This window comes from Martes martes (assembly GCF_963455335.1).
Source record: "Martes martes genome assembly, chromosome: 3".
Taxonomy (NCBI): Eukaryota; Metazoa; Chordata; class Mammalia; order Carnivora; family Mustelidae; genus Martes; species Martes martes.
The window spans coordinates 54,038,435-54,064,670 of record NC_137890.1 but is presented as its reverse complement, the minus strand read 5'-3'; the positions used below and the strand labels follow the sequence as shown (position 1 = coordinate 54,064,670).

General features: G+C 37.7%; 1 protein-coding gene across 1 annotated transcript in view; it reads left to right on the top strand.

The window, feature by feature from the left end:
• The window catches only part of ENOX1 (ecto-NOX disulfide-thiol exchanger 1), a 560,820-nt gene that overhangs the window by 284,963 nt on the left and 249,621 nt on the right, over window positions 1-26,236 (top strand). The window contains exon 5 of the mRNA XM_080798203.1: window positions 22,848-22,994. Within this exon, the coding sequence (XP_080654329.1) occupies window positions 22,907-22,994 (88 nt within the window). The 5' untranslated portion in view covers window positions 22,848-22,906. The remainder of the gene's footprint in view (window positions 1-22,847; window positions 22,995-26,236) is intronic.

Below are 26,236 nucleotides of genomic sequence, written 5' to 3'. Positions count from 1 at the left end.
GGATTGTTGTAATAGATTATACTTAATATCTGCCTTACCTTCTTACAAAATACACATGTTAAGCACAGAGTTTATGAAAATAGACTGAAATAGAGGACTCTGTTTTCTAGTAAACTGAGGAATCCTACATGAGAAGATTTATCATATCCAAAAATGCATACATGTATGAAGAGAGAAATAATAGCATCAAAGGCTTCCCTTATGTTATTTAATTATTAAAAGCATTATGACTGAGTTCCTCAGCCAGATTCTTTAAACATGGTGATTTTCCTGTTCTGTCTTCTTTTGTGCATAAGACACCAAGTTATATTTGACTTCTCAGAGTTTCTCATTTCCTGAAATGCACTACTAGCTGTATAAACATGGAAGAATAAATATTAGCTTTATGAGACTATGTTCCTCTACTAGCTGAAAAATAGCATATAATAAAAAATACAAGGATGTAATATTGAAAATTATAGGTCAATATGCCCTCTTATTGTGGGTATATATCTAATCCTCATGAATGGAGACTACTTTTTCAGAAAAATGTGTACTGAGTAATACCACTTGTGTCTGTGATATATTCTCACCCCTCATATTTAACAATATATCTCATGACTCTCGCCTCACTAGTGAAACATTTCAGGCTTATTTGCCATTATGATGTAAAAAAACAAAAACAAAAACAAAAAAACTCTCTGGCTCTTTGTTATTAATTCTAAGAATTGCAAATGATCCAAAGTTAATAAAATGTTTTCAAGTTTCCTTCCTGCTAGAGTACTTCAGACCCAGTGAGCTCCTTGGAATTACATTAGGAAAATGCTTAATGGTAATTTTGAAAGAACAGGAAGAATTCATGAGGGGTTAAAAAAAAAAAAAAAGTCGAGTGTGGTCTTGAAAAGCTAATCAATACTTTAAATGTTTAAATTGTTATTCCCAAATCCAGACTCTAATTATACATTTTTAGCAGCAGTGAAAATGCGGTATCCATCCCTTAAACCTCACATTCACACTCCATAAGGAAGAAAAGAGTGACTTACATGGATAGTATATGATTGAAACACTCTTTTAAACCTAGAGGATTCAATATAATTATGTTCAGATAATTCACTTCCATCTGGAAATTACCATTCATTTTCCAAAAGTGCCACTGACTTATCATATCAAGGACAGTCTTTTCTTCTACATTAACTCTCCATTGTTCCTCTTGCTAAAGATGGAAAATAATCAGCCTTGTATATTCTAGGCTCACAAGTAAGAAAATTGGACTTACAAGAATAGTTTGTTCTAATTGCCTAAATTTCTACTGCATCTTCCTTTTAAACCACAAAAAAATTTTTTTAAAGATTTTATTTATTTATTTATTTGACAGACCGAGATCACAAGTAGGCAGAGAGGCAGGCAGAGCGAGAGGAAGGGAAACAGGCTCCCTGCTGAGCAGAGAGCCCGATGCTGCGGGGCTGATCCCAGGACCCTGAGATCATGACCTGAGCCGAAGGCAGAGGCTTTAACCCACTGAGCCACCCAGGCACCCAAGTAAACCACAAAATTTTTTAAAATACATTTTTTATTATGAAGTAGTTTAAACCTATGAAAAATTTAAAAAGCCTATATATATCCACCCCCATATTTTAATATATTTATATTATCATATTTGCTTTGGATTTCTTTTTTTTTTTAAAGCTAAAAAAAAATCACCATTCTTCCTATTCATCCATTCCCCAGAGGTAGTATTAACACTAATAAAATTGTTGTCTATTATTCCATTTATATTGTGTTATATCATATTATATATACTGGCTATGGAGGTATAGATGTTAACATATAGATATATATCCATAACTAATATAAGTCTGTCCCTGTATATATTGGAATATTATTTTTAAATGGGGGAGATCATACTGAATTTGTACCTTTGCAACTTGTTTTTCCTCAACACTTTTTAAAATTATGTTAATATATGGACATCTGGCTCATTCTTAGTAGTTAATTATTGTTTAGTCTCCCAAATAAAGCCTATCTACTGTCTCATAACAGAGCACTTACCAGGCTTTTTTTTTTTTTTTTTAATCTTTTATCGTTCACAGGGAACATAGGGTCTTGTACGTGGTGTGGCTGTATCCTGCCTGCCACTGGAATAGGCCCTTGGGAAATCCTTGTTCTTTAAATTCTGTAAATAAACCTTTTCTTCCTTCTTGTCAGCAAACTCTTCTACTTCTTGCTCTGTTGTTACTGGTAGATGTGCCTTCCTCATTCCCTCCTGATTTTTCCGACGGGCATTGTCTAATATGGCTTCGCCCATTCCATCTCACTCAAGGATAAATGTGTCCAGACTATGAGAAAAGACAGAAGAAGTAGACCAAAGACAGAGAGAGAGTGCAAGAAGGAAGAAGGGATTCCTTTCCAGCCCTCAGATTCTGCCCTTCAGTTGGCATCCACAAGAGAGAGTTTTTCAAGTAAATTTGCACGGGGTTTTATACTCCACCATCCCAGGGGGCCCCTAGTCCTAGAAGCCATTTCTTTTCCATTGGAGCAAGCAAACATTTCCTTTCATCTCTTGGTTTCATAACAACATTAGAAAAATGCATATGATTTTTTTTAAAAGGTAGAGATAATGTTAAAAATTTCCAGATCTAAGGTTAAATGTTTGTTTCGTGTATGGTGTTTTCAAAAAAGGGGTACTATCAAAAATGCTCAAAAGAATACATATTTGTACTTTTTTAGTAGATGTTAGGGCTGTCTTGTGAGTGTTTTGCCTAGCGTGTGCTAAATAAATCTTTGTCGAATGGTTGAATGAATAAACAGGGTAATAAATTGTTGTAGAGGTTACAGTAATAAATATTTGTAGAGGTTATGTGGTCATTTGACTTGGAGGTATTTTAGCCTTCCTAGTAATCATCTTTCATCTACCAGAACACTTAGCTTCAACATTTCGACCTCCTGTGATTGAAAACTGAGGTATAAGCACAAATGGAAGATCAGAGTTAACTGAGAGCATTAATTTTTGAGAGTTATTAGATTTAAGTCTCAGTTTCGGGGTTCCCAGATCTTTCTGGGCTGCCAAACTAGTGTCTACTTCCTTAAAATTGTAACAGCTCTGTATATTAGAGTTTGGATCACTCTCATATTCGGTTCTGTTTTGTTATTCTAAGGGATTAAAGCTTTTTTTTTTTTGGCAAATCATATTTCTGTATATGACAGTGGGTTGACCCAGTTGACACCACTAAAAAAATGCAACTTGGAAAAATTCAGGAGTAAAGCAATTATTTCTACAATTGCAGAACCTTTCCTGGATTCAATTCTCACTCTTTTTAATTATTTAGTCCCTTCAAGATGCTGGAAATTATTATACTGTAAATTTTCTTACCACTTGCCAAATGTAATTTTCTATATAAAAAGATTAATAAGTACTGAGATTTCCTTTGTTCTCCCTTGCAAGCAATGCTGTGGTCTTTTCTGAAAGTCAAGTCCATAGGGTTTTTTCCCCCCTTAACCTTCATTTTTCTCTGTATTTGATGGAGTTCTACTAAGTTGAGATTTGGGCCACGTTTAGTTTTCAGCAGACTTTTGTACCTGAGTGTAAGTCTTCAGAAAATAGAGCTTCTGTCAGAAATGCCTATACACATTACCTATAGCTGCTCTGCTGGGCCTCCCCATAATACTCAGGCTTTGCTGTATGTCTGGAATGAGCAAGGAAATGCTTTCAATCTTCAATCTGTTTTTAAGATTGTTCTGGTAGTACAGATATTCCCAGTGTGAGATCATTAGGGCTATCTTCTAACATTAAATTATGAGTTGTATCAGTACCCATGATAATGACAGATCTGCAGATGACCCCAAGTTCTCATTTGGCATATTTGTTAGTAAGTGTGGTGGAATTCCAGCAAATCGTACACCCTTCATTTTGGCAGATCTTGCTTTAGAAAATAAGCTATCTGCTCTTTTCATCTATCTGCCTTCACGGTGTTGCACTGGAACTCAGCTCCACTTGTCACCAAATTGGTAGTCTTCTTGCCTTCCTCTTTGGGCTGATCTTCCCAGGAGCTGGAGTGGGACAGCAGGGTTCTAATCACAGCCCCATGGAGCCACAGAAGAAAATGAGGAAATGTACCCAGTAGTAATAGGCCTGCTGTCATCCCTTTATATTTCTTTTCCTTTTATTTTATATCAGAGTCCATAGAATTTTTTTTTTAAAGAAAAGAAATAACCAGGCCACCCTGGCTTGGGAGAAAGACAGTTGGTCGTAATGTTGGATTATAAGTTTTCCAAATGTTATTTGAGAAAGTATGTTAACATTTGAAATGGAATGGAAAAGAGTAAAAAATCAGTCTGGTTTTTGATTCAGATTTGATCAGCAAGTTCATTTTGAGCAAATTGAAACCTAAATTTGGATTCTTCAAAATAGAAACAACTATGCAAAATGTAAAGATAAGTGATGCATTATTCCTGAATGTGTTGAAGACAAAATTAGCTTAACAAGTCTAGGCAGAAAACAGAACTAATAAGTGTTAGGAACCTAGCAAATTCGTAAATTTCAAGTGTGCTCTTACTACTTGAGATAAAGATATAAATAATTAAGGAAGGACAAAAAATTTTGAGGATGATTGTAAAAGAGACAAAATTAACATGAGGAAACCTGCCTAGCCTGGGTGAATCAGAGACAGCACACTTGTTGGAATTATGTGATGTTTAATCTCAGTATAGTTATAACCTCTCAAGTAGATACAGTAGTAAATACAGTAGTAAAAATCTTAAGAACATAAACCCTCTCACTCCTGCTTCATGAATCCCTAACTTCTTCCTAATAATTTTACTCTAAGATGATCCACACTGAGAGGAATTACAGAAGTTTGGCCTTTTACCATTCTGAGCAATGTGTATTAATTTTTTTTAAAGATTTTATTTATTTGAGAAAGAGAGAGCACAAGTCGGGGCTGGCAGAGGTAGAGGGAGAAGCAGGCTCCCTGCTGACCAGGAAGCCCGCTGGAGGGTTCCATCCAAGCCCCCAAGCAGATGCTGACCTGACCCAAAGGCAGATGCTTAACCAAATGAGCCACCCAGGTGCCCCAGCAATGTGTATTAATCTAGAAAACAGTAGATTAGCCTAAAGTCAGTGGTCAACTTTGAGTATACATCTCCTTAATATACTTGTCTGACAAATTTTTACTATTTAAATTAAAAGGCTGTTTTAAAATTACAGGTGTATCAGTGATGGAACCCAGAAAGATGATTTCCAAGTGACTGTTTTCATTTACATGTAACATTTTATTTCCCCTCAGCAGTAAGGTTTCACTTGAGGGGAAGGATAATAAGACATTAAAGCACAGGACACTTGACTCCCAGCTTGCATCTCCACTCAAGAAAGAGGTCATGGAGTATGGACATCCCAGCGCCCCAGCCCAAGAGAGAGAAGTGGGAGGAAAAGATAAGAGCTGGGAGAGGTGACTGCCAACCAGCTTCCTCTTCTCTCTTATCCCAGAATCTGGCATGCTGCCAATGTCTCTTTAATTTTATCTTTAGCTTCTATTGATAGCATTGGGTTTGTGTGTGTGTGCCTGCAAACTGGAGGTAGGAAAGGGAGTTCCTTTTTAAATAGACACAAGGGAATGACATATTTTTATGAGAAAGACATTTTTCTAAATTCTTCCCTGAAAATATGGACAAGATTTGAATAAACACTATAGGTGAAAGTTTTCCAGATTAAAAAGTCGGAGACCATTTCCATTCATTTGAAATGTTTCACACACACAAAGGAGTGCTATTTACTGAACAATGCCATCACTGTTAGAAATTCCATCTTCAATTTTAGCAGAGAAAGTATAATCCCAAAATAAAGATGAGTTGAGGGAATGGAATGTACTTTTCCTTTCATTTAAAAGAATTTCTTTTGTTGTTTTAAAATCCTGGGCAAAAATCCATTAATCACAGTTTCTTGGAATTATCAAAAGTGTATATATTTGACAACCCCCAAAACAGCAGCGATAATAAGATGAAACAATTTTCAACATTCTAGAGGTCAGTTTTCTTATTAGAAACATTGCTACATTTCAATTCAGTAAAAGATATAACATGAAGACATTCCACTTCCATTTACAATAACCATTTATAAAAATGATGTTTATAAGCACTATAGAAAATATCATTTATAAAAATGTATTTTTATTTATACACTTCTCAGCAAAGTAGGCTATAACCCACATAAATTCTGCTACTTTCTTTCCTGTCTGAGAATTTCTGTCACTTAGGAAAACATGCGGTTGCTTCATCTATTGATTAAAAATGCTAAAAATCGTATTTTTAAAGTGAATCTTGAAAAGGAGGTGGCAGGGTGTAAATAGTACTATTTTCTTCTTTTACTGCACTTAGAACTTTTTCCCCCAAGATTCCCTTATCCAGCTTGGTTAGGTCCTGGAGGGTGGTTAGGTCCTGGAGGGTGGTGCATAGTAGAACGGTGCTGAAAGTAGGCTGTGATTTAAGTGTTTGCTGAACAAATAAATGAGAAAATTAATTAAAAGTGGCCTACAAGGGTGAATTTCCCAAAACCCCATGACTTCAGTGGGCTAAATACCAGATGGGAAGGGTTTGGGAGACATAATGCTACATGTTCTCGCTTTACGCTTCCTCTCCAAGGACTCACTCTATTTATTGCTGTGGCATCTGGCAGGCTCACTTTTCTGGGCCCAGCATGCTTCATGCCGTGTGTTAGCATTTTCCTGGAATGAAAGTCAAGGAAATACCATTTCTAAAAATACGCTTTATGGTTTTTCAAAAATATAGTATTTCCTTTCTACTAACTCATTCACTTTGAGGTCCTAATAAATGACATTCATGCATTGGAAAAAATCACAGTGAATCTGACTTTATCTATGCAACAAGCATAACAACTGCTTTCATGAAATGTGCAAACACTGTCCTCCTCTTCTGTTTTTGAGACATCTTATTTTTGTGGGTTTATGGCCACAGGCACTCCACGCTCACTAAAAATAGTCGCTAAAACATTTACTCAGTGCTTATTTATCCCAGGAACTGTTCTTTACATATATCAGCAAGTCCAGTCCTTTACCAATCCTTTATATGAGGTATTATTTATCCCATTACATTTTATAAATAAGGAAATTTACACTTAGACTATTTAAATAGTTTGCCAAATTCACATGGCTAGTATCTTACAGAGCTGGGATTGCTTTCTTTATTCCTTTTGATTTTTTTTAAATTCATGTATTATTTATTATGAAAGACTGTGTTTTTAAGAATTTTTTTCTTTTACATCATTTTATTATGAAAATCTTTAACCATACAAAAAGGTAGGAAGAAATGTTTAGTGAACACTCATGTACCCACCACTATCCTTCCGTCCTTCTAGCCATCTATGAATCCATCCTATTTTCGGACCCATTTTAATAAGTAAGTTGTAGACATCACTACCAGTCCCCCCCCAAATACTTTGGGTTATATATCATTACTAGAATTCAAACTTTGTGTTTTATTTAATAATTCTTTTTTTAGGCAAAATATATATTTACATAAAATACACAGATCTTAAGTATACATTTCTGTAAGTTCTGACAAATGTGCTCAAATCTGTATCACCTCAGAAAATTCCCTCATACCCCTTCCCAGCAAATCCCCAGCCCTCTTCACATCCAGAGTAAATCACTTCTGTTTTAGAACTTCATGTAACCAGAATCATATACTGCATACTCTTCTGTGTCAGGTTTCTTTCAAATAATATAAAGTTTTTGAGATGACTCTGTTCCTGAGTTTATCAGTGCATTTCTTTTTTTTTCTAATTTTTAAATTTTTATTTAAGTTCACTTAATTAACATATAGTGTATTAGTTTCAGAGGTAGAGTTCAGTGATTCATCAGTCGTATATAACACCCAGTGCTCATTACATCTCATACCCTCCTTAATGCCCATCATCCTGTTACCCCAAACCCTCACCCCGCCTCCCCTCCAGCAACCCCGTTTTCTTCTTATGGTTAAGAGTCTCTTATGGTTTGTCTCCCTCTCTGACCAAGTCTTGTTTTATTTTTCCTTCCCTTTCTCTATGCTCCTCTGTTTTGTTTCTTAAATTCCACATATGAGTGAAATCATATGATAATTTTCTCTGATTACTTATTTCACTTAAATACCCTCTAGTTCCATCCACATTGTTGCAAATGGCAAGATTTCTTTTTTTTTTTTTTTTGATGGCTGAGTAATATCCGTTGTGTGTGTGTGTGTGTATATACACACATATGTACACACCACATCTTTATCTATTCATCTGTCAGTAGACATCTGGACTCTTTCCACAGTTTGGCTGTTGTGGACATTGCTGCTATAAACATTCAGGAACACGTGCCCCTTCAGATCACTACATCTGTATCTTTGGGGTAAATACCCAGTAGTGTGATTGCTGAGTCATAGGGTAGCTCTATTTTCAAATTTTGAGGAACCTCCATACTGTTTTCCAGAGTGGCTGCACCAGCTTGCATTCCCACCAACAATGTAGGAGGGTTCCCCTTTCTCTGCATCCTCGCCAACACCTGTCATTTCTTGACTGGTTAATTTTAGCCATTCTGACTGGTGTAAGGTGGTATCTCACTGTGATTTTGATTTGTATTTCCCTGATACCGAGTGGTGTTGAGCACTTTTTCATGTGTCTTTTGGCCATTTATATGTCTTCTTTGGAGAAGTGTCTGTTCATGTCATCTGCTCATTTCTTGACTGGGTTATTCTTCAGGTATTGAGTTTGATAAGTCCTTTATAGATTTTGGATATCCATCTTCATCTGATAAAACATTTGCAAAAATCTTCTCCCATTCTGTAGGTTGTCTTTTAGTTTTGGTGACTGTTTCCTTTGCTGTACATTTCTGTTTCCTGGGGACTGATACTGTATTCCATAAATATGCCATGGTTCATTGATCCATTCTTCAGTGGATGAACACCTTTGCTCTTTGCAGGTTTGACTTTAATAAATGAAGTTATTATGAGCATTCGTGAACAAGTCCTTTTGTAAACGTAGGCTTTCATTTCCATTAGGTCAATATTGAAGGGTGGAATTTAAGTCATAGTAGGTACATATTCAGTTTTACAAGAAATTACAGGTCGTTGTCCAAAGCAGTTGCACCATTTTACATCCCTTCATAGAGCATATGATAGTTTTGGTTGTTCTATATCCTCAACATTTGGTATTGTCAGTCTTTTGAATTTTAGCCACTCTGATGGGTTTTTAATGGTACTTCTTTATCTAATATGTATTTTTCTTGATGATTCATATCTAGAAAACTTCTTTATGTGCTTATTGGGCATTCATATATCTTCCTTCATAAAATGTCCATTAAATTATTTTCCCATATCTATATTGGGTTGTTTGTACTTCTATTTTTGAGGTTTACTATATATAAAATATATATATGCATATATATATATGCATATACATATATATGCCTTCCATCTTTGTTCTTCTTTTATAATATTGGTTTAGATATCTTAGTTGTTATGAAATTTTATATACATTTTAGAATTAGCTTTCCAGTTTCTAATAATAATCAACTTAGTGGGGCTCTGATTGTGAATATATTAAATCTAAGCCTCAATTTGGGAAGATTTGAGTATCATCAATAGCGAGCATAATTCATAAGCATAATTTGTAAGTATATATACCTTCTCCATTTTGATAGGTCTTCTTTAGTATTTATCAGCAATATTTGGTAGTTTTTGTGTAAAATTCTTATATGCTTCTTGTTTCATATTACTAAGAATTTTAAGGATTTTTAATACTTCAGGTGAAATTTTGATTTTTTTATCTCCTAATTGCTTACTGCTAACATAAAAACTATAATTGTAGTATTATCCTGATACCAAAATCAAACAAATATAAGAAAGCTACAGACCAATATTCTTTAGGAATAAAACAACATGTGAAGAGAATTATACACCATGGGCAAGTGGGATTTATCTCAGGAATGCAAGGCTAGTACAACATTCAAAAGTTAATCAATTAAGATACCATATTAATAGAAAAAAGGGCAAAAACCATATGATCATCTCAGTAGACCCAGAAAGAACATTTGACCAATACCTTTCATAATAAAACTATTCAACAAACTAGATATGTAAAGAAAATTTCTCAACCTGATAAAGGATATCTATGAAAAACCTACAACTAACATCATACTTACTGGTGAAAGACTGAAAATGTTTCCCACCAAAGATGAGGAACAAAATAAGGATATCTCCTCTTGCCACCTCTATTCAATAATATACTGGGGGTTTTAGCCAAGGCAGGCAAGAAAAGAAATAAAGGGCATCTGAATTGGAAAGGGACAAATAAAACAAACTCTGAATACAGATGGCACAGTCTTATATAGACAAAATCCTGAGGAATTCACACACACACAAAATCATTGGGGCTAATGAATGAGTTCAGAAAGTCTGCAGGATAGATCAGTGTATTACAACCAGTTATATTTCTATACACCAGCAATGAGCAATCTAAAAATGAAATTAAGAAAATAGTTCCATTTAAAATAGCATCAAATTTTTTTTTAAATGCTTAGGAATAAGTGGACAGTGGACAGTGAACACTAAAAAAGCAATGTCAAAAAAAAAAAAAAAGATGACCTAAGTAGAGAGACACCACATGTTCTTGAAGACTAATGTTGTTGAGATGGCAATCTACGAATGTATGAATATAACACAAAATATAATCATTAATTTTTAGGAAAACATAAATGAAAACCAGAGTAAAATACCGCTTCATACCCACTTGGATTACTATAATTTAAAAAAAAAAAAACTGATGGTAGTAAGTGTTGGTGAGGAGGTAGAGATTCTGAACCATTATTCCTTTTGGTGGGAATGTGAAATACTGCAACCACTTTGGAACAGAGTTTGGCATTTCCTCAAAAAGTCATTAATAGAATTACCATTTGACCTTGAAATTGTACTCTCAGGTATAAAACCAAGAGAACTGAGAATATATGTTCACACTGGGACACCTAGGTGGTTCAGTTGGTTAGGCATCTGCCTTCAGCTCAGGTCATGATCCCAGAGTCCTGGGATCAAGTCCCTCTTCTGGCTCTTTGCTTAGCAGGGAGCCTGCTTCTCCTTCTGCCTGCCACTCTCCCTCCTTATACTCTCTCTCCTGCGCCCTCTCTCTGGCAAATAAATAAAATCTTTAAAAATACATATCTATATATATACATTCACACAAAAAACTCATATACAAATGTTCATCACAATATTATTCCTAATAGCGGAAAGTATAGAAAACCCAAACAGCTAATGAATAGATAAACAAAATGTGGCATATACACACAACAGAATATTATTCAGCCAAAAAAGGGAATGAGATGCAGATAAATGCTACAATGTGGATAAAACTTGTAAACAGAATGCCAAGGGAAAGAAATCAGACAAAAAAGGCATCATGTTGTCTAATTCCATTTATGTGGAGTGTTCGGACAAGGCAACCCCATGGAGACAGGAAGTAGACTAGTGGTTACCAGGGACTTGGGGGAATGGGGAGTGAGTGCTAATGGTACAGGTTTCCTTTTCAGATGATAAAATATTCTGAAATTAGATAAGGATAATAAATAGGTGCACAATCTTGTAAATATACGCAGAACCATTGAACTGTACACTTGAAAAGGATGAAATATATGGTTTGTGAATTATATCTCAGTATAAAGATAAAACTGTGCCAATTTTATAAGCTTATTTACCAGCTATTATATTATTATTATATTATTATATTATTGTTTGGTAGATTTCATAAGATTTTTAAATATAAACTATGCACATAGGGACAGTTTTGTTTCTTTCCAATGTTTATCTTCTATTTCTTTTTCTTACTTTATTGTAGTGGTTCAGACCTCCTGGGAAAGAAGTGGTGAGATTGGGTATCCTTGCCTTGCTTCTGATTTCCTGAGGACTCTTTTACTGTATTAAAAATTGAATAAGATTTTAGCTGCAGGATTTTCAGAGATGCTTTTTATCAGATTGGAAAAGTTCTTTTCCATTCCTAGTTGGTTATTATTTTATTATAAATGGATGTTTAATTTTCTCAAAGATTTCTTCTTTATCCATTAAGTGCCTCATACAGTTTTTCTCTTTTATTCTTGAATCTTTCACTTTATCTTGTACCTGATTATCAATGAAATAGACACTGGATAGACAATGAAGTACAGGATCCCACAGAAGATTTTCAGGGCTCAGGCTGCATGTGGCAATCCACATTCCTTTGTCTAGAACTAATTACCTTTACACCTAAATGCAAGGGCTAGTGGGAATTAGAGTCTTCCTATGTGCCTAGAAGAACTATGAAATGATTTGGTGAAAACAGAACAATTACAGTGATGATGATTAAAAGAAAAAAATAAGGCTATACATTTCTGTAGCACTATATACTATCTAATTCAAAAGTCCTTTCCATTTTCTATGATTTGTATTGGAATTCAGTATGTATCTGTCATGTTAGGCTGTTACCCCTGATCTGTTTCTTTATTCTTCATACATTTCTGGCCTTTTCATCCAGTCCCAAGGTTTCCCATTTTCCTTTTTGGGCCGAAGATCCTGAAATTCTCTTCTACAGCTTAGACAACTCTCCTGAAATCCGAACCTCATTTCAGCAAGCCTTTGAAGCATGTCCACATGGTTATTCCACTTAAAAGTCCCCAGACTGAGTTATTTCCTTCCTGTGTCTTTCTTCCCTGTGTCTTAAAAGTCCCCAGACTGAGTTATTTCCTTCCTGTGTCTTTCTTCCCTGTGTCTTGTCTAACTCAGATAAAAGCACATTGGACACCCCATTATTTAATCCACATTCGTCTCTGACTTATCTCTCTCACTTTCCACATCTAATCACTTCAGTGCATTAATCTTCTAAAATCTCTCTCAAGTTGATTCTTTCTTCTGTATTTCCATGGCTATGGCAAGTCCTTACCCTCCATGTGGAGAATCACAGCATCCTTGCCTCACAGCTCAGCCCCTTTGAGCCATCTCTCACTCATTTTAGGGTAACATTTCTAAAAATACAAATGTAATTATGGTACCTTTATACATTAAATAATCTAATGACCTTCTCTTACAGTATCTGTTTCCAGGCTTTTTCTTCTTATTTTAAAGTAGTAGAAATCTGTTTTCAGGTTCAAATCCTGGAGTTGAGCAAAACAGTAAATGGATGGTAAGTGCCAGTTTTCTCCCTGCTGTGGCATTTGCAGATGAGCAAGGAGGGGAGGCTGGAATGAAAACCTTAGTGCTGGATTAGAGTTGGACATGTCACATAGGAACGTGTAACCTAATATATATACCAACGGACAGGTATAGGAACAGTTGTGGTTATGTGTGTTTACCTGGGCTTGAATATCTCCGTACCTTCCCTAGCTCTTCCTGCTGGCAGGCCCTGGGGGCAGTGCTACTCCCATGGCAGCTGTAACACCAGTGCCCAAATACTGGTTTCTAAACATCATGCCCCAATAAAAGGAACTAGGAATATTTGGAGAAGGGGCTGGTTCTAGGGCTGAGGATGGAAAAATACAATGTAAACCTGGAGCATTTTTTATTCCCCAAAGCAATTAGGCACTCAAGAACCAGAAGAATGGGGGCATGTCAAAGGGACATAAGAGCCAACCTAAAAAAGTTCCCAGTGACCAAGGCTCGAATAATTTGAGCAACAAAATAGAAAACATGGTATTGGATTACAGTTGAACGTATAAGATGAATATATATGAGTTCATCCATATAAATAAGTAATTAAACAAATTAATAACTGGAATGGAAGGGACAAATCTTCCTTATAAAATAATTCCACCAAGCAAAGGCAGATATGGCTTCCTCCAGCAAGTAAAGTTTACTCTCATCCTCCAGTGGGAATTGTACTTAATGACTGACTCCCAATAAGAGAATTTGTGAAGAAGAGATAGAGTTTTCCAGAGGAGAATCCTGGTAAACACTAGTGATCAAGGTTATCATCACAAGTGGTAAGTCTTATTGATATCATACAGCTCCTGCTGTGACCTGATGAAAAAATGTACCTTATCTCTGCAGTGTTCCTCCCCAAACCCATAAACGTAGTCTGGTCATATGGAAAACAGTAGACAAAACCAAAGTGAAGGACTTCCTCTAAAAAACTGGCTAATATTTCTCAAAACTGTCAGGGTCATGAGTAACAAGGAAAAACTGAGAAACTGTTATGATGAAACGCAATGTGGTATCTTGGACTGGATGCTGGAACAGAGAAAGTACATTAGCAGAAATACTGGTGGGATAGGAACGAAGGCTGGAGTTTAGCTAATAGCAGTGTACCGGTATTGGTTTCTTGGTTACGACAAATGTGCCACAGTAACATAAAAGGTTAATGTTAGGGGAAACTCAGTGAAGCATTTATGGGAACTCTCTGTACTATCTTGGCAACTTTTCTGTAAAACTAGTTCAAATTTTAAGAGCTATTTAAAAAATTCAGAAGGCCCAGTATAAGAGAGATACTCGCCAAGCTGCTATGCTTCAGGTAGAGTTGCAGGACCCAGAGTCCTGACTCCCTGGCCTCCCACTCCCTCCACTCCGGCCTCGTCCCACCTCCCTCCCTCCCTAGGGCTTGAGGGTTATCTGGCCCGGATTTTGCAAACAACCACCTATAGAATTAAATCCAAACTCCTTGACATGCCTTCCAGTGCCCTTCATATCCTCGCCCTTGCCTCCCTCTCCCTTCATCATCTGTTGATCTCCTGCCTGCTGTATTTATTTCCATCATATATTCTGAAGGCAATTTCTTTCCTTCAAGCAGACCATGACCTTTGTGTTGATTTTGCCCATGCTGTTCTTTCAGCTTAGAAGATTTTTCTCAAGTTTGTTCAGCCTCAAAAACTCTCCATTTTATGCCTAGATCATCCGAGAATTCAGCTCAAGAGTCTCCTCTCCAAAGTCTCTAAGGGGAGAGAGGTGCTCTGGCAGTATTTCCATGATAACGTGCCATCCCTCTTCGCTGTTTGTATGCAGGCAGCCTTCCTTCCGGGGTTGGCAAACCCCCTAAGGAGATGTCATTCATCTCTTTGTGCCAAATATCAAGAAATACCTAGGACAGAGCAGGTATTAAGTACATGTCAAGTAAATGGATAAATGGATGGGTGGATGAATGGACAGTAGCAAGGTTACTAAAACTAAGTTATGTCCTTTTTTTGTGGTGTTTATATTTATTTGAATCTGGCTGTTCTAAAGCTACAAACTCAACATTCTAGTAGGCGAATTGATTGCAGTTTTCTAGGATAAAAAGAAAAGCATTGGGTCTTGGGGGATAAGTACTAGACTTAATTCCACCAGTATGTCTAGAAAACATACTGAAGGGGTTTGGATTTTACCCCTTTAAATAACAAAAAGTCTACATGGTGCATACTTTTCAGTCAATTAGATGGGGGCTATAATGTTGCTTTTTCAGTCTGCTGGTGTTTGGAGGACTTGTCAGTAAAGCTGGTGGGTGCATTCATCTTCATTAGCCGTTTCAAAGTGATGCTTTTTGATGCAGGTGGGCCAACTATTCTCAGGCACTTTAATTTGCCAATTATTGTACCCACGGATAAGAGCAGCTAGTGATTAGTCTCACATTTTGCTCACTGGGCAGCTTAATGTTCTCGTCACTTTACATTGAGTTTTAAATGTGCAAAGTACAAAAAGTGTCAAATGCTTTTCTCCAACTTGGGGGTGGGAGGGTGGTCACACCTAGTTACTTGCATTGCTTCTGGATACAGAAACTAAAGGGCCTGATTGATTAATAAAAGAACAAGATAATATGGCAGAAGTCGATCAAGGAAGTGGGTGCATGTGCACATGTGTATATAAGGCTTCGGTGTATCTACTTTCTTTCACAGAAGCACTGTATGCTAGCTTAGAGAATCCAAGTGCTAGTTGATGGCTTAGATTACTACCATTTAAGGAAAGAGAGCATGGTAGGATCTTCTTTACAAAATAACTTTGTACCTTAATAATTTCCTTCTTTGGATATTCTCAGGCAACACAGGTGACCCAAAACACAGAATGAGATGCATCAGTTTTTCACGTCATATTCACTGCCTTATACTTTGGACAGTTTTACCTGAGCTGTGTTTCACAAATGCTTTCTTTAAAAAAAAAGAAAAAATTGCCATAGAAAGGTAGAAAAGTTCCCTTTGGAAAAACCCACCCCTCCCCCCAGGCAGTTTTGTTTGCTGTTCTTTTGCTTAATTGTCTGGGAGTAAAGTTGACTCGTTTATGGGAACCAAATCTAGTGCCCCTATTAGTAGAGAAGATTATTTAAAAGTGTAAGAAGGCATAGGAAAATGTCAGGCACATAGCATCCCAGACATAAACTTTAGTTGCTACCCTCTTGAAGAATGTTTGCATATAATGTTGTTCTCACCACTGATAACAGAAAATGTATTTAATAACTACTCAGAATTAATATGCTGTAGTATGCATGGCTGCCTAATTTAATTTATCTCTGATTAAGCCTATTATGTTTGAGATCACTTTACAGAAGAGATTTTTTTTTGCCAGCTGTAAGCTTATTTGAATTGTAATATAAGTTAATAATGTGTGAAATAACCAGTGGTGCCTACTTCTAAATGTTAATTTTGCCCACTGACTTCCTGAGATGATGCATACCCAGATCATTCATTGACATTTAGTTCATATCTTGCATGAAGACCAGATATTGGAATAAATAGGAAAATTAACTCTTTTAGGAGGCAAAGACAAATGGAATAGTAGTGCTTTAATTCTGAAATTAGAGAAAAGGCCATTGCATTATAAAAGTAATTGAAAATCAATGCTTGATAATCACATAACGTGACAACTAATGCGTAACTTTTGCACAAGTTCTATTGTAACTGTAGTCCTTCAACATTAAATAACCACTTGATTGGATAGGGTGGAACCTCAAGAGTTTGGCAGCGACTGCTGGAGCATTTGACTTGATGTCTGGGTGATGAGGTCTCTTCAGTGGGCCTAGCACGAGAGAGGGAAGGGACTTCTGCCACTGCCGTTTAGGGGTTGGTCTCCAAGTTTGACTTTATGGCTTGGTCCCCAACCTTGACTTTATGCCTGTCTTAAACCAACTCTTTCATCCACCAGTCCAGTTCTCATCTTCAGTGTCATGGGTGATCATCACCAAAAAAATGATTGGGTGATTATGACCCCCTTGTTCAGCAGTTGGCCTTATACTGAGCTACGTGCCTTCCTAGATATGGTTTGCATTGTGTAGAATGTGTATATATATTTACATTACTCTATTTTATTTTTATTATATTTTTTTAAGATTTTATTTATTTATTTGACAGAGAGAGATCACAAGTAGGCAGAGAGGCAGGCAGAGAGAGAGGGGAAAGCAGGCTCCCTGCTGAGCAGAGAACCCGATGCGGGGCTCGATCCCAGGACCCTGGGATCATGACCTGAGCTGAAGGCAGAGGCTTTAACCCACTGGGCCACCCAGGCACCCCTATTATATTTATATTTGCTTCTTACCTACCCCAAAAGTGTCTTTCTCCCTCCTGGGGTTGCCTTTCCTGGTTCTAATTGATATTCCACCCAGTCTTCAAGGCCTTGTTTAAATCCTACCTACCACCCTGTGCAGATTTCCCAACCGTCTCTGGGCACAGCCATTTCCTCTTTGATCTCCTCTTGCGGTTGGTTGGTGACTCCATCGTTTAGTCACCTTTCATGTGTTACATGGTGAGCTCCCTGAAGGCAGAGAATTTTAATCCTTTGTGGCCCCACAGTGCCCAATACACACACACAAAGGCAATAGATGGTGGTGTTTGATGGTCAGAATGAAAACATGAAAAGACAGAAACTTATATATCCTGATCCTTAGGTAAATAAATATAGTCAGTTTGTGGGTTCTCACGTGTTTAAAATGTGAAATGGAAACTTACATGTAATATTTAAAAAGTCAGTGCCCATAAAGTAGATTTCTCCTGGCTCTGAGCGGCTCTTATTAAATCTATAGTTTGAATCCCAGAATGTATGCAAAGTAGTGTTTTTTAGCCCATGGTAACCTTAGAATGAACTGGGAAATTTCAAATAAATATTCTAATGATTGGGACTCACCTTCAGACCAAATCAGGGAATGGCATCATTTTAAAAAACTTAACCAGATGATCTAGAAAGGAGCCAGAATTGAGAACCACTGGTGTAAAGGAAACTTAAAGGTCATTAAATTCATTCATCCATCTGGTGTCTGATTGCTTTCTACAGCTGTTTGGCAATGAAAGAAGAAAACTTCTAATAGGGAGATTAAAATTACAACTTTCTGGTGCAAGAGTCCAGTCCTCTCACTCAGGCTACAAACCAAGGTGACCCACTATCACTGTTTGCCAGAGACTGTCTCACTTTTAGCCGGAAGGCCCAACACATGGGACACCTATCTGTCCTGGACAAACTAGGATGATTGGGCTACCCTACTACCAACACACTCATTCTTTGGATTCTACAATGTTGTTTTTTTGATAAACTTCCTTTTAAGGAGGAGGAAAAGTATGCTTTTGAGGCAGAGTATTTAATGAAAAGATAGAAATAATTAGAACACTTTAAAACCTTAGCAGCCTTGAGGGGAAAGAGACACATCATGAGAAAAAAGGGAAAACATAGCAACAGGTTGTGTTGGAATTCCTGCAATTAAGATGAAGGAGGGGGGTTTATTTCATGTAATTAATTAAAGAACATCAACATATTCATTCACTTTTATCTCAGCTATGTAGATAAATTAAGAATGATTTTGTAATGTAAGAAGGCATTAAATGAAAATCCCAAATTTGTAAATATAATCAACTTAGCTATAAGCTCCTTGAGGATAGTTATTTTTACCAGTAAGAAAACAAAGACTTATTGAAGGCTACATGGAAAGTTCCTGACACAGCTTCTGGCTCTTGGATACTCTTTTGGTAGGTTCTTTGGCCTCTTTCCTGCTGTATATCCTTTTATTGCCAGTAACATACAGCACAGCCCTTTCCTTTCAGATAAAAGTAAATGCTGGTAGGTTGATAGGAGAAGTGAAATTGTTTTAGTTGACAATTCGTTTTAACGGTTTACTTGTAATTGTAGCATTAAGAATTATGCCCATGAAATGCCCATTTGAGTCTTCATCTCTTTTCACTGTGTAGTCCAGCAGCCTCAGGATTAATTCATCCCACAGAGATTTTCCATCCAGGTCCTGTTGATCACTGAGCAGCCAGTCCGATCACTACCCTGCTGATTCATTTCATTCACTGATTGCCAGAATTGCCAGATGTGTCCTAGTAATCTGACTCTCTTCTTCACCAAATCAAATCTACCAAATTGGCAGCAGTTCAGTCAATGTGTTGGTGATCAGAGATACTGATGGTACCATGCGGAGGAGATGTTAACCTATACTTAGAAATTTCCTTGAAACCATGATAGACTTTCTCCCATAAAAGTTATATGCTGCTATAGGAGAAATCAATAAATAAAACCTCTGACACATTATATTTTCCTTTTTCTTCCTTATCTAGACCATTTAGCTGAGGCCATAAGACTCAGAGAAACATTATAGAATGAGAAGCTGCAGGTCAACTCATCATCCTTTCCAAAATATGTTAATAAGTAGTACCTGAAAAAAAAAAAAAAAGTGGGGATGATTTGTTAGCAAATACGTTTGTGATACGCCAGGTTGAACAAATCCAAACTGGTCCCTGGAATGGGGGAGATGAATACATATTCCAAAATTACCTAACCGTAGAACTCTTTCTCATTAATATCCGAAGGAGCTTCATCTTGCCTCCCAATTTTGCTGTTAAATAGTGTCCCCAAAAGGTTAAGAAACTGATCCAGAGTCAGATGTTATCTTTAATTTTTTCCACAGTCCCTGCCTCCCACATATTGCTTTCCCTAATTGCCTATGGAACTTATCCCCATCACTCCTAAGTAACTCACATGTTCCTTCTAATGGACAAGCTTACCAGTGATGTGATGCCTAAGAACAGAAGTGAAAACTGTTCACTTAGAAAAGATATACTTCTAGAGAGTTAAAGGTTTCTTCTTATGCTCTGATTTTAATAGCTTTTACTTATTGGGTACGTAGAGTATGTCAGGCTTTTTATATGTATTATATGATTTAATCCTCAAAAAACCTGCAAAATGATAATATTATGTCCGTTTTCCTGTTAGGGAGATTGTGAGCTTTCTGAAGATCATACATTCAGTAAGTTGGAAGAGTTAGGATTTAAAACAAGGTCAGTCTGACTACAAAGTCTTTCATCTTGTCAAGCACAAAGATATGATCACAGCTGCTTTAGAAGCATTATTGTTGACAACATACTTACTTTATTAAAAAGTTATTGGCCCATAATTGAGTTATGGCATAGTATAGAGAGAATTACATAATTTCAGGTAGACAAATTTGTAAGAAATATACTCAGGAAAAATAAAAACATATTAAAAGGATAACCAGTAATCTGACCTAAATTTATTTTGGGAACAAGGTAAGGAATATGTACAATATACATTAGTGCATACATACATGCATGCATTCTGAAACCAAACATAGATAGTTTTGGGGGCAGTAAAAGGACAGGAACATAACTGGAAGATAATCTGAGCATGTAATTGTGACACTCTCTTATCTGAATTGTTTTTGCTGGATAATGGTGCTTTTTATATGAATTTTGGGTTCATGTTCCTGAATGAATGAATGAATGAATGAATGAATGGAGTTTCTCCCTAAACACTTAGTGATTTCATTACTTGAATGCCTTCCATGTGAGTGAGCATTGTTTAGAGTTATCTTAAAGTCAGATGACTTTCTGCAGTCTTTTCTCTCATTAAATAAACTTATACAGCTTTTCTTAAAATAGTTATTTGGGCCAGTCATCTCAGGATTTTTTAAAATCCTTTTCTTGATGTCTGTTTTCTTTTCTTTCCTTCCCCACTCTGTCCCCCCAGCTCACCTTCTCAACCCTCCCTTCCTCCCTCCCTCCTGCCATCCCTTCCTCCCTCCCTCCCTTCTTTCCTTCCTTCCCCTGTACTAAGAAATTGATGTGGCATCTGCCTCAAGTTGATTATGGGTCCAAACTTCTGGAGTAAAGATAACAATGAGACACTATAAAGCTAAATTCTTAGAGGAGTTCAACTCACTTTGCATAACACTACCTTAAAAATAATGGATAATTAAAATGATTTGGGCAACATCTTCCCTGAAATAGGTTTCAGGTAGTTAGTCATTGATTAGGGGTAGCCTGAAATTCTCTGAATAAACAAAGTAGACCAGAGTAGAATACATAATAAGTACATAAAACCCAGGAAAAATTTATAAGACTGGAAACCTGTGTTCTGTCAGATTGAAGACAATGCATTCACATCTTCTTATCCCAAAATCTCCCTGAAATTGTAGTAAAGGGTCAAAAAAGCTACAAAAAGATAAAAAGAGAATGAGAACAAGAGAGACCAAGCCAAGGAGGAGATGCTGCCAAGTAGGAGATGTCAGCAGATTTGGGGAAGATGGCACCGTGATGGAGGAGGAGGAGCTGAACTAGCCTGGGAAAAGCCTGCAAATTCATTCTGCAGGACCCTGGGGAGGCTTGAAAGGGTGTGAGCATTAGTCCTCTCCCTGCATCACACCGTCCCTACCAGTTCTCCATCCGTGCTGGATGCTTGAGGCACAGTCACCAGCTAAAGTGACTCAGAGATGCTCTGGACTCAAGGAAATGCAGCCCAGACTGGAGAGATAAAGCCAGGGGAAATAAACTCCACAGGGAACAAGTTCGATCTTCCTGGACTATTTCATAGCAGAGCTCCAGAGCACCTAGTGCTGGGGACCGGCTCTTTAGCTAAGAGTTTAAAGGATGCTCATCTAGAGAAACTGAACAAGTCAAAGAAATTACCTGACTGGTGTTTGGAATTCCCATCAAAATGGCTGGATTCCCCACCCAGTTACCCCACAAGGATGCTCACCAGGTAATAAAAATGCCCTGCACCCATGCAGGGCTTCCACTTAGTCTTGTAAAGACTCACTCTTCCCAAGTGTGTGTGTGTGTGTGTGTGTGTGTGTGTCTGAAATATAAATGAATAGTGAGAGAGTCACCAGTGAGTATAAGCCCCAACATAAAATACAGAATAAAATATAGAGATCAAAACAGAGAAGTTGGGGGGTTTGCTCAGTGAAAATATAGATAACTCAGAAGTAGAAGAAAAACTTTTAAGAACCTAAATATCTTCAGAAAGATTAGAGGACAGTATTAGATCTACAAAATAAAAAGGGCATCCTATTTAAAAAAAGGATAATCTGAAGATAAGAGCTCCTGGAAATTAAACTTAGAGTAAAAAAAAAAAATTATCCAGAAGTATAGAAGATAAAGTCAAGTAAACTTTTAGAAAGTAGATTAACAGGGCGAAGATGGACAATGAGGGAAGAGGGAAAACAAGGTAAGAAATGCAGCGGATGAGTCCGTGAGATTCAGCCTTTGACCATAGGAGTTCCAGAAAGAGAAAACAGGAAAAAAAAAAAATGGTGAGGAGGCAAGTATCAAAAAATAATACAAGAGAAATTTCAATATGAAACAATAGGCATATCCTCATTTGAAGGGTCCAGAACAATGGATAAGAAAAGATCCTCACTGAGATCCTTTAATATGAGGTTTCAGAATACCAGGGATTTCAAAGAAGATTCCAAAACCTTTCAGAAAAAATAGGTCATATATAAAAGATCAGGAATGCCAGTGACACCAGGCTCCTCAAGTGCCCAAAGACAGTTCAGCCCTCACAATGCTTAGGCGGATGACTTTTTACTTAGGATTCAATGACAAGCTTAAGAAGCAAGTGTTGAGTATAGAATTAAGACATTTTCAGACGCTCAAGGAAGGTCTCAACAAATTTACCTCCCATGTACCTTTTCTCAGGAAGCTACTAGAGAATGTGATCTACAAAAATGAGGATGTAAACCAAGAAAGAGGAAGCCATGGGATCCAGGAAACGGGGGACCCAACACAGGCGAGAGGCGCAGGGATTTCGCAAGATGGTGTTAAAAAGAAGCCCCAGGACAACAGGTGGGCAGCTGGCCTGGGAAACGGCTAGACCAGACAATTCAGTGGGAGGATCCTCGAGGGAAGAATAGATGTGACAGATTAACTGATGGCATTGATCACGGAAAGAAAAAATGGTTTTAATAGGGCTTTTGTAGTTAAAAAGTTTTAACTTTAAAAAGTGCAGGAACAATTAGTGATAGACAAAAAGGGGGGGAGCCACCAGAAAAACTAAATATCGCACAAGCTAGGAAGTGTTTTCTTACACTATGTGGCTTGATAGTAAACAATTATTATACAGTCATAACAATCTAAACACAGAGTTTTGATTCAAACCCAAATCGCTACTTTAACATACTGGGGAGATGCGGGAGGAGGCTTGCTGGGAGGTGGTGATTGTACAAGGCTGCTAATTTTTCTTTGTCTACTGGTGAGACAGAAGTTAATCTCTAAAAACGGTAACTTGAGAAATATCAGCATGTACACATTACTTAAATTAAATTTGGAAGTTGAAAGTAGTTTTCTCTTCCACAGCAGGATTCATCCTCTTTGTGGGGAGGGATGGGTTGGTTACCGGTTAGTCTCTCTCCTCTGGATAACACATAGATTTATCAAACTGAGAGTAACTAACTGCGTGGGGCCAAAGACTTACCTGTGTAGCGAGCTCACTCTGGCAAATAACTCTCTTTCATAATAAAGCACACCAAAAACGCTATCTCCTCCAAGGAGCAGGAAAGGGTGGGTGGGTGGGAGGACAGGTGACAGAGGGGATGGTTGTTTTTAATTATAGACCTTATAGTATAGGCCTTATAGCTTTTTTAAACTATAGGCATATCTTATTTTGAGAAGTATGAAGTGGGTTTTAAAAATTACTGGAATAAGAAGTAGAGGTTGTAAAACCAAAGTGTACAACCCGCCCCCACTCCTGTACACCACAAAAAAACAAAAACAGAGGAAGAAGCTCATGGTGCTTTTTTGGATCTCTTTCGGAACTAATGTATTTATCCCACATCTAATAACGAAGTCAGGGCCTTAGGACCCTCTGCTGGTCTCACCCCAGCCAACGTTGCCTGCCATCCACAAGCACACCCCACATTCAGCGCTGAAGTTCTACAGGGCCACTGCGTGGTCCCTTGCAGCATCTGTTCTTCCCCTCAGCTGGGCCTGTGCTCCCCTTCCGCTCACACGTATTCACACACACACACACTCACCCAGTCCCAGAGTCTCCTTGTTCCACTTCCCCCATTTTGTATCTCGCCTCAGATTCCTCTCTCTGAAGGGTCTTCAAGAGGCCCCAGATCATAGTGTTCTCCCCTTTGTTTTAATCCTTGTTGTATTGCGTTTGGCACCACGTACCATAGTCCTGCTATGTTGTGTTGTTCGGTTTTTACTTGTCCTGTCTTTGCTGAAAGCTAGAAGATGACAAGGGCAGGAGCCATGTTGCACTGATATTTATTCCTCCTACAGAGCTTGGCTGAGTGCTGACATAATCCAGGTCCCGCCTCAGATAATAATTAAATGAATAAATTAATCTTTCATTAAATGTGGAATCTGTTCAGTCAGATGGCCCAGAGTTAAACATCTGTATCCACATTAATAAATATTACTGGAAGGTAAGGATTTTGTTTGTTTTGTTTTAGGGAAGCTTATATGCTTTCTCCTAAAGGGGAAGATTGCCTTCAGAGCCCAGAGGGTTACCTGCTCCCTAAAATGTTTGCTTCTACTTCATTTGTGGGGGATGTATAAAGCTTGTCACCTGGAGGGTCAAAGATTTCCTTTGACTCTGTAAGGATTCCAGGTAGCCTGGCATTGAGGATAATTGCAAACAGGGTGTTGCCTTGGCTGCCCCACCAACCCCAACTAGGGGAGCTTCTAGATATCACCCTGTGCCTGGTCGACAGTAGCATAGGCTAAGATGAGGCAGGAAAGGGGAGAACCTCTCCTGAGGCCAGAACACTAAAAAAGACATTCCAGCAATACTCAAGGATAACATGAGCATGGGGGGGGGGGTGCTTTGAGTGGCCCTGGGACTTATATCCAGAGCTTCTCACACCTGAGCACCTGAGGTCCCTTTCTACTTCATCAGGTTGGATGCCACATTCCCCCAATCTTTTTATGACCACTAACTGATCATCTTAACAAATTACACAACAGGATTAATCTGGAAACTTCCTATGTGCAAACAGTGGCATACTATGGACTCATGAAAGAGAATGAGGTAGATCAGTTCAGTTCTGTTATGGGGAGAGCTTTAACACACACTGCTGAAGGGAAAGTCAGCGTGGAATGGGAGGATTCCCTTCGTGTCTTCAAGGCGATGTCGCTGTTTCAGTTTGCTTTTCCTTAACTACTGCATTTACAATCACAATCATCCCCTCTCCCACTTTTTCTCCGTTAACATTTATCCCTATTTGACATATCATGTATTTATTTTGTTTATGATCTATATATTCCTTCCGGGAATATAAGGTACAGTAGGGTTTCTGTGTGTTTTATTTACTGCCCCCCCCAGTGCCTTAAAATGACTGTATGAATGAATTTGTATGAAAAAGTGCATTATTTGCATAGAATATTATTATTCATCCATAATCTCTAGAAGGCCACAAACCTAATGACAGTTCTCTGTGAGCTGTAGAACTAAGGGCACGTGGGAGGAAGAGTAACTTCTGTTGCATGTATCCTACCGCATACACGCATCACTTCTTAAAATAAAAACACTAGTTTAAGAGGGAGTCCCATTTGCAGTGTTTCTCGAACGGCCATAAAAAAATAGAAGTTATTTAGTCAGCACCATTTGTTTCTGGTCCCGAGATAATGAACACCATTTAGAATTTCCCATCCTTTCAGAAGTCAAGTTATAAATGCCCCATGATTCAAGTCCATGGACGTTATACTTTATGAAGCCTTTATGAGATAAGACTTTTTATTTTCCATCAGAGTGGTGCCATCTGTACTGATGTTGTGGAGGGGCAAAAAAAAAAAAGGTTTTTAGGTCAGATACATTTATAACTTCTTACTAAGTGACCCAAGCCTCGTGACTTAATCACCCGGAGCCTCAGTTCTCCTACCTCTAAAACGGGGATAATTTTTTCTAGGAGCAGAGGGTGTTGTCCAAGTGAGACAGGATGAAGTCTGAATATTCAGTGCCCAGCGCAAGCTGGTTCACAGCAGGGCTCAGTAAATGTGAAGTCCTCCCCTTTTCTCTGCAGAAGGTGAGCTAGAGAACAGGGATATTCTTCTCCCGAAGTTCTCACGGTGGTCCCAGC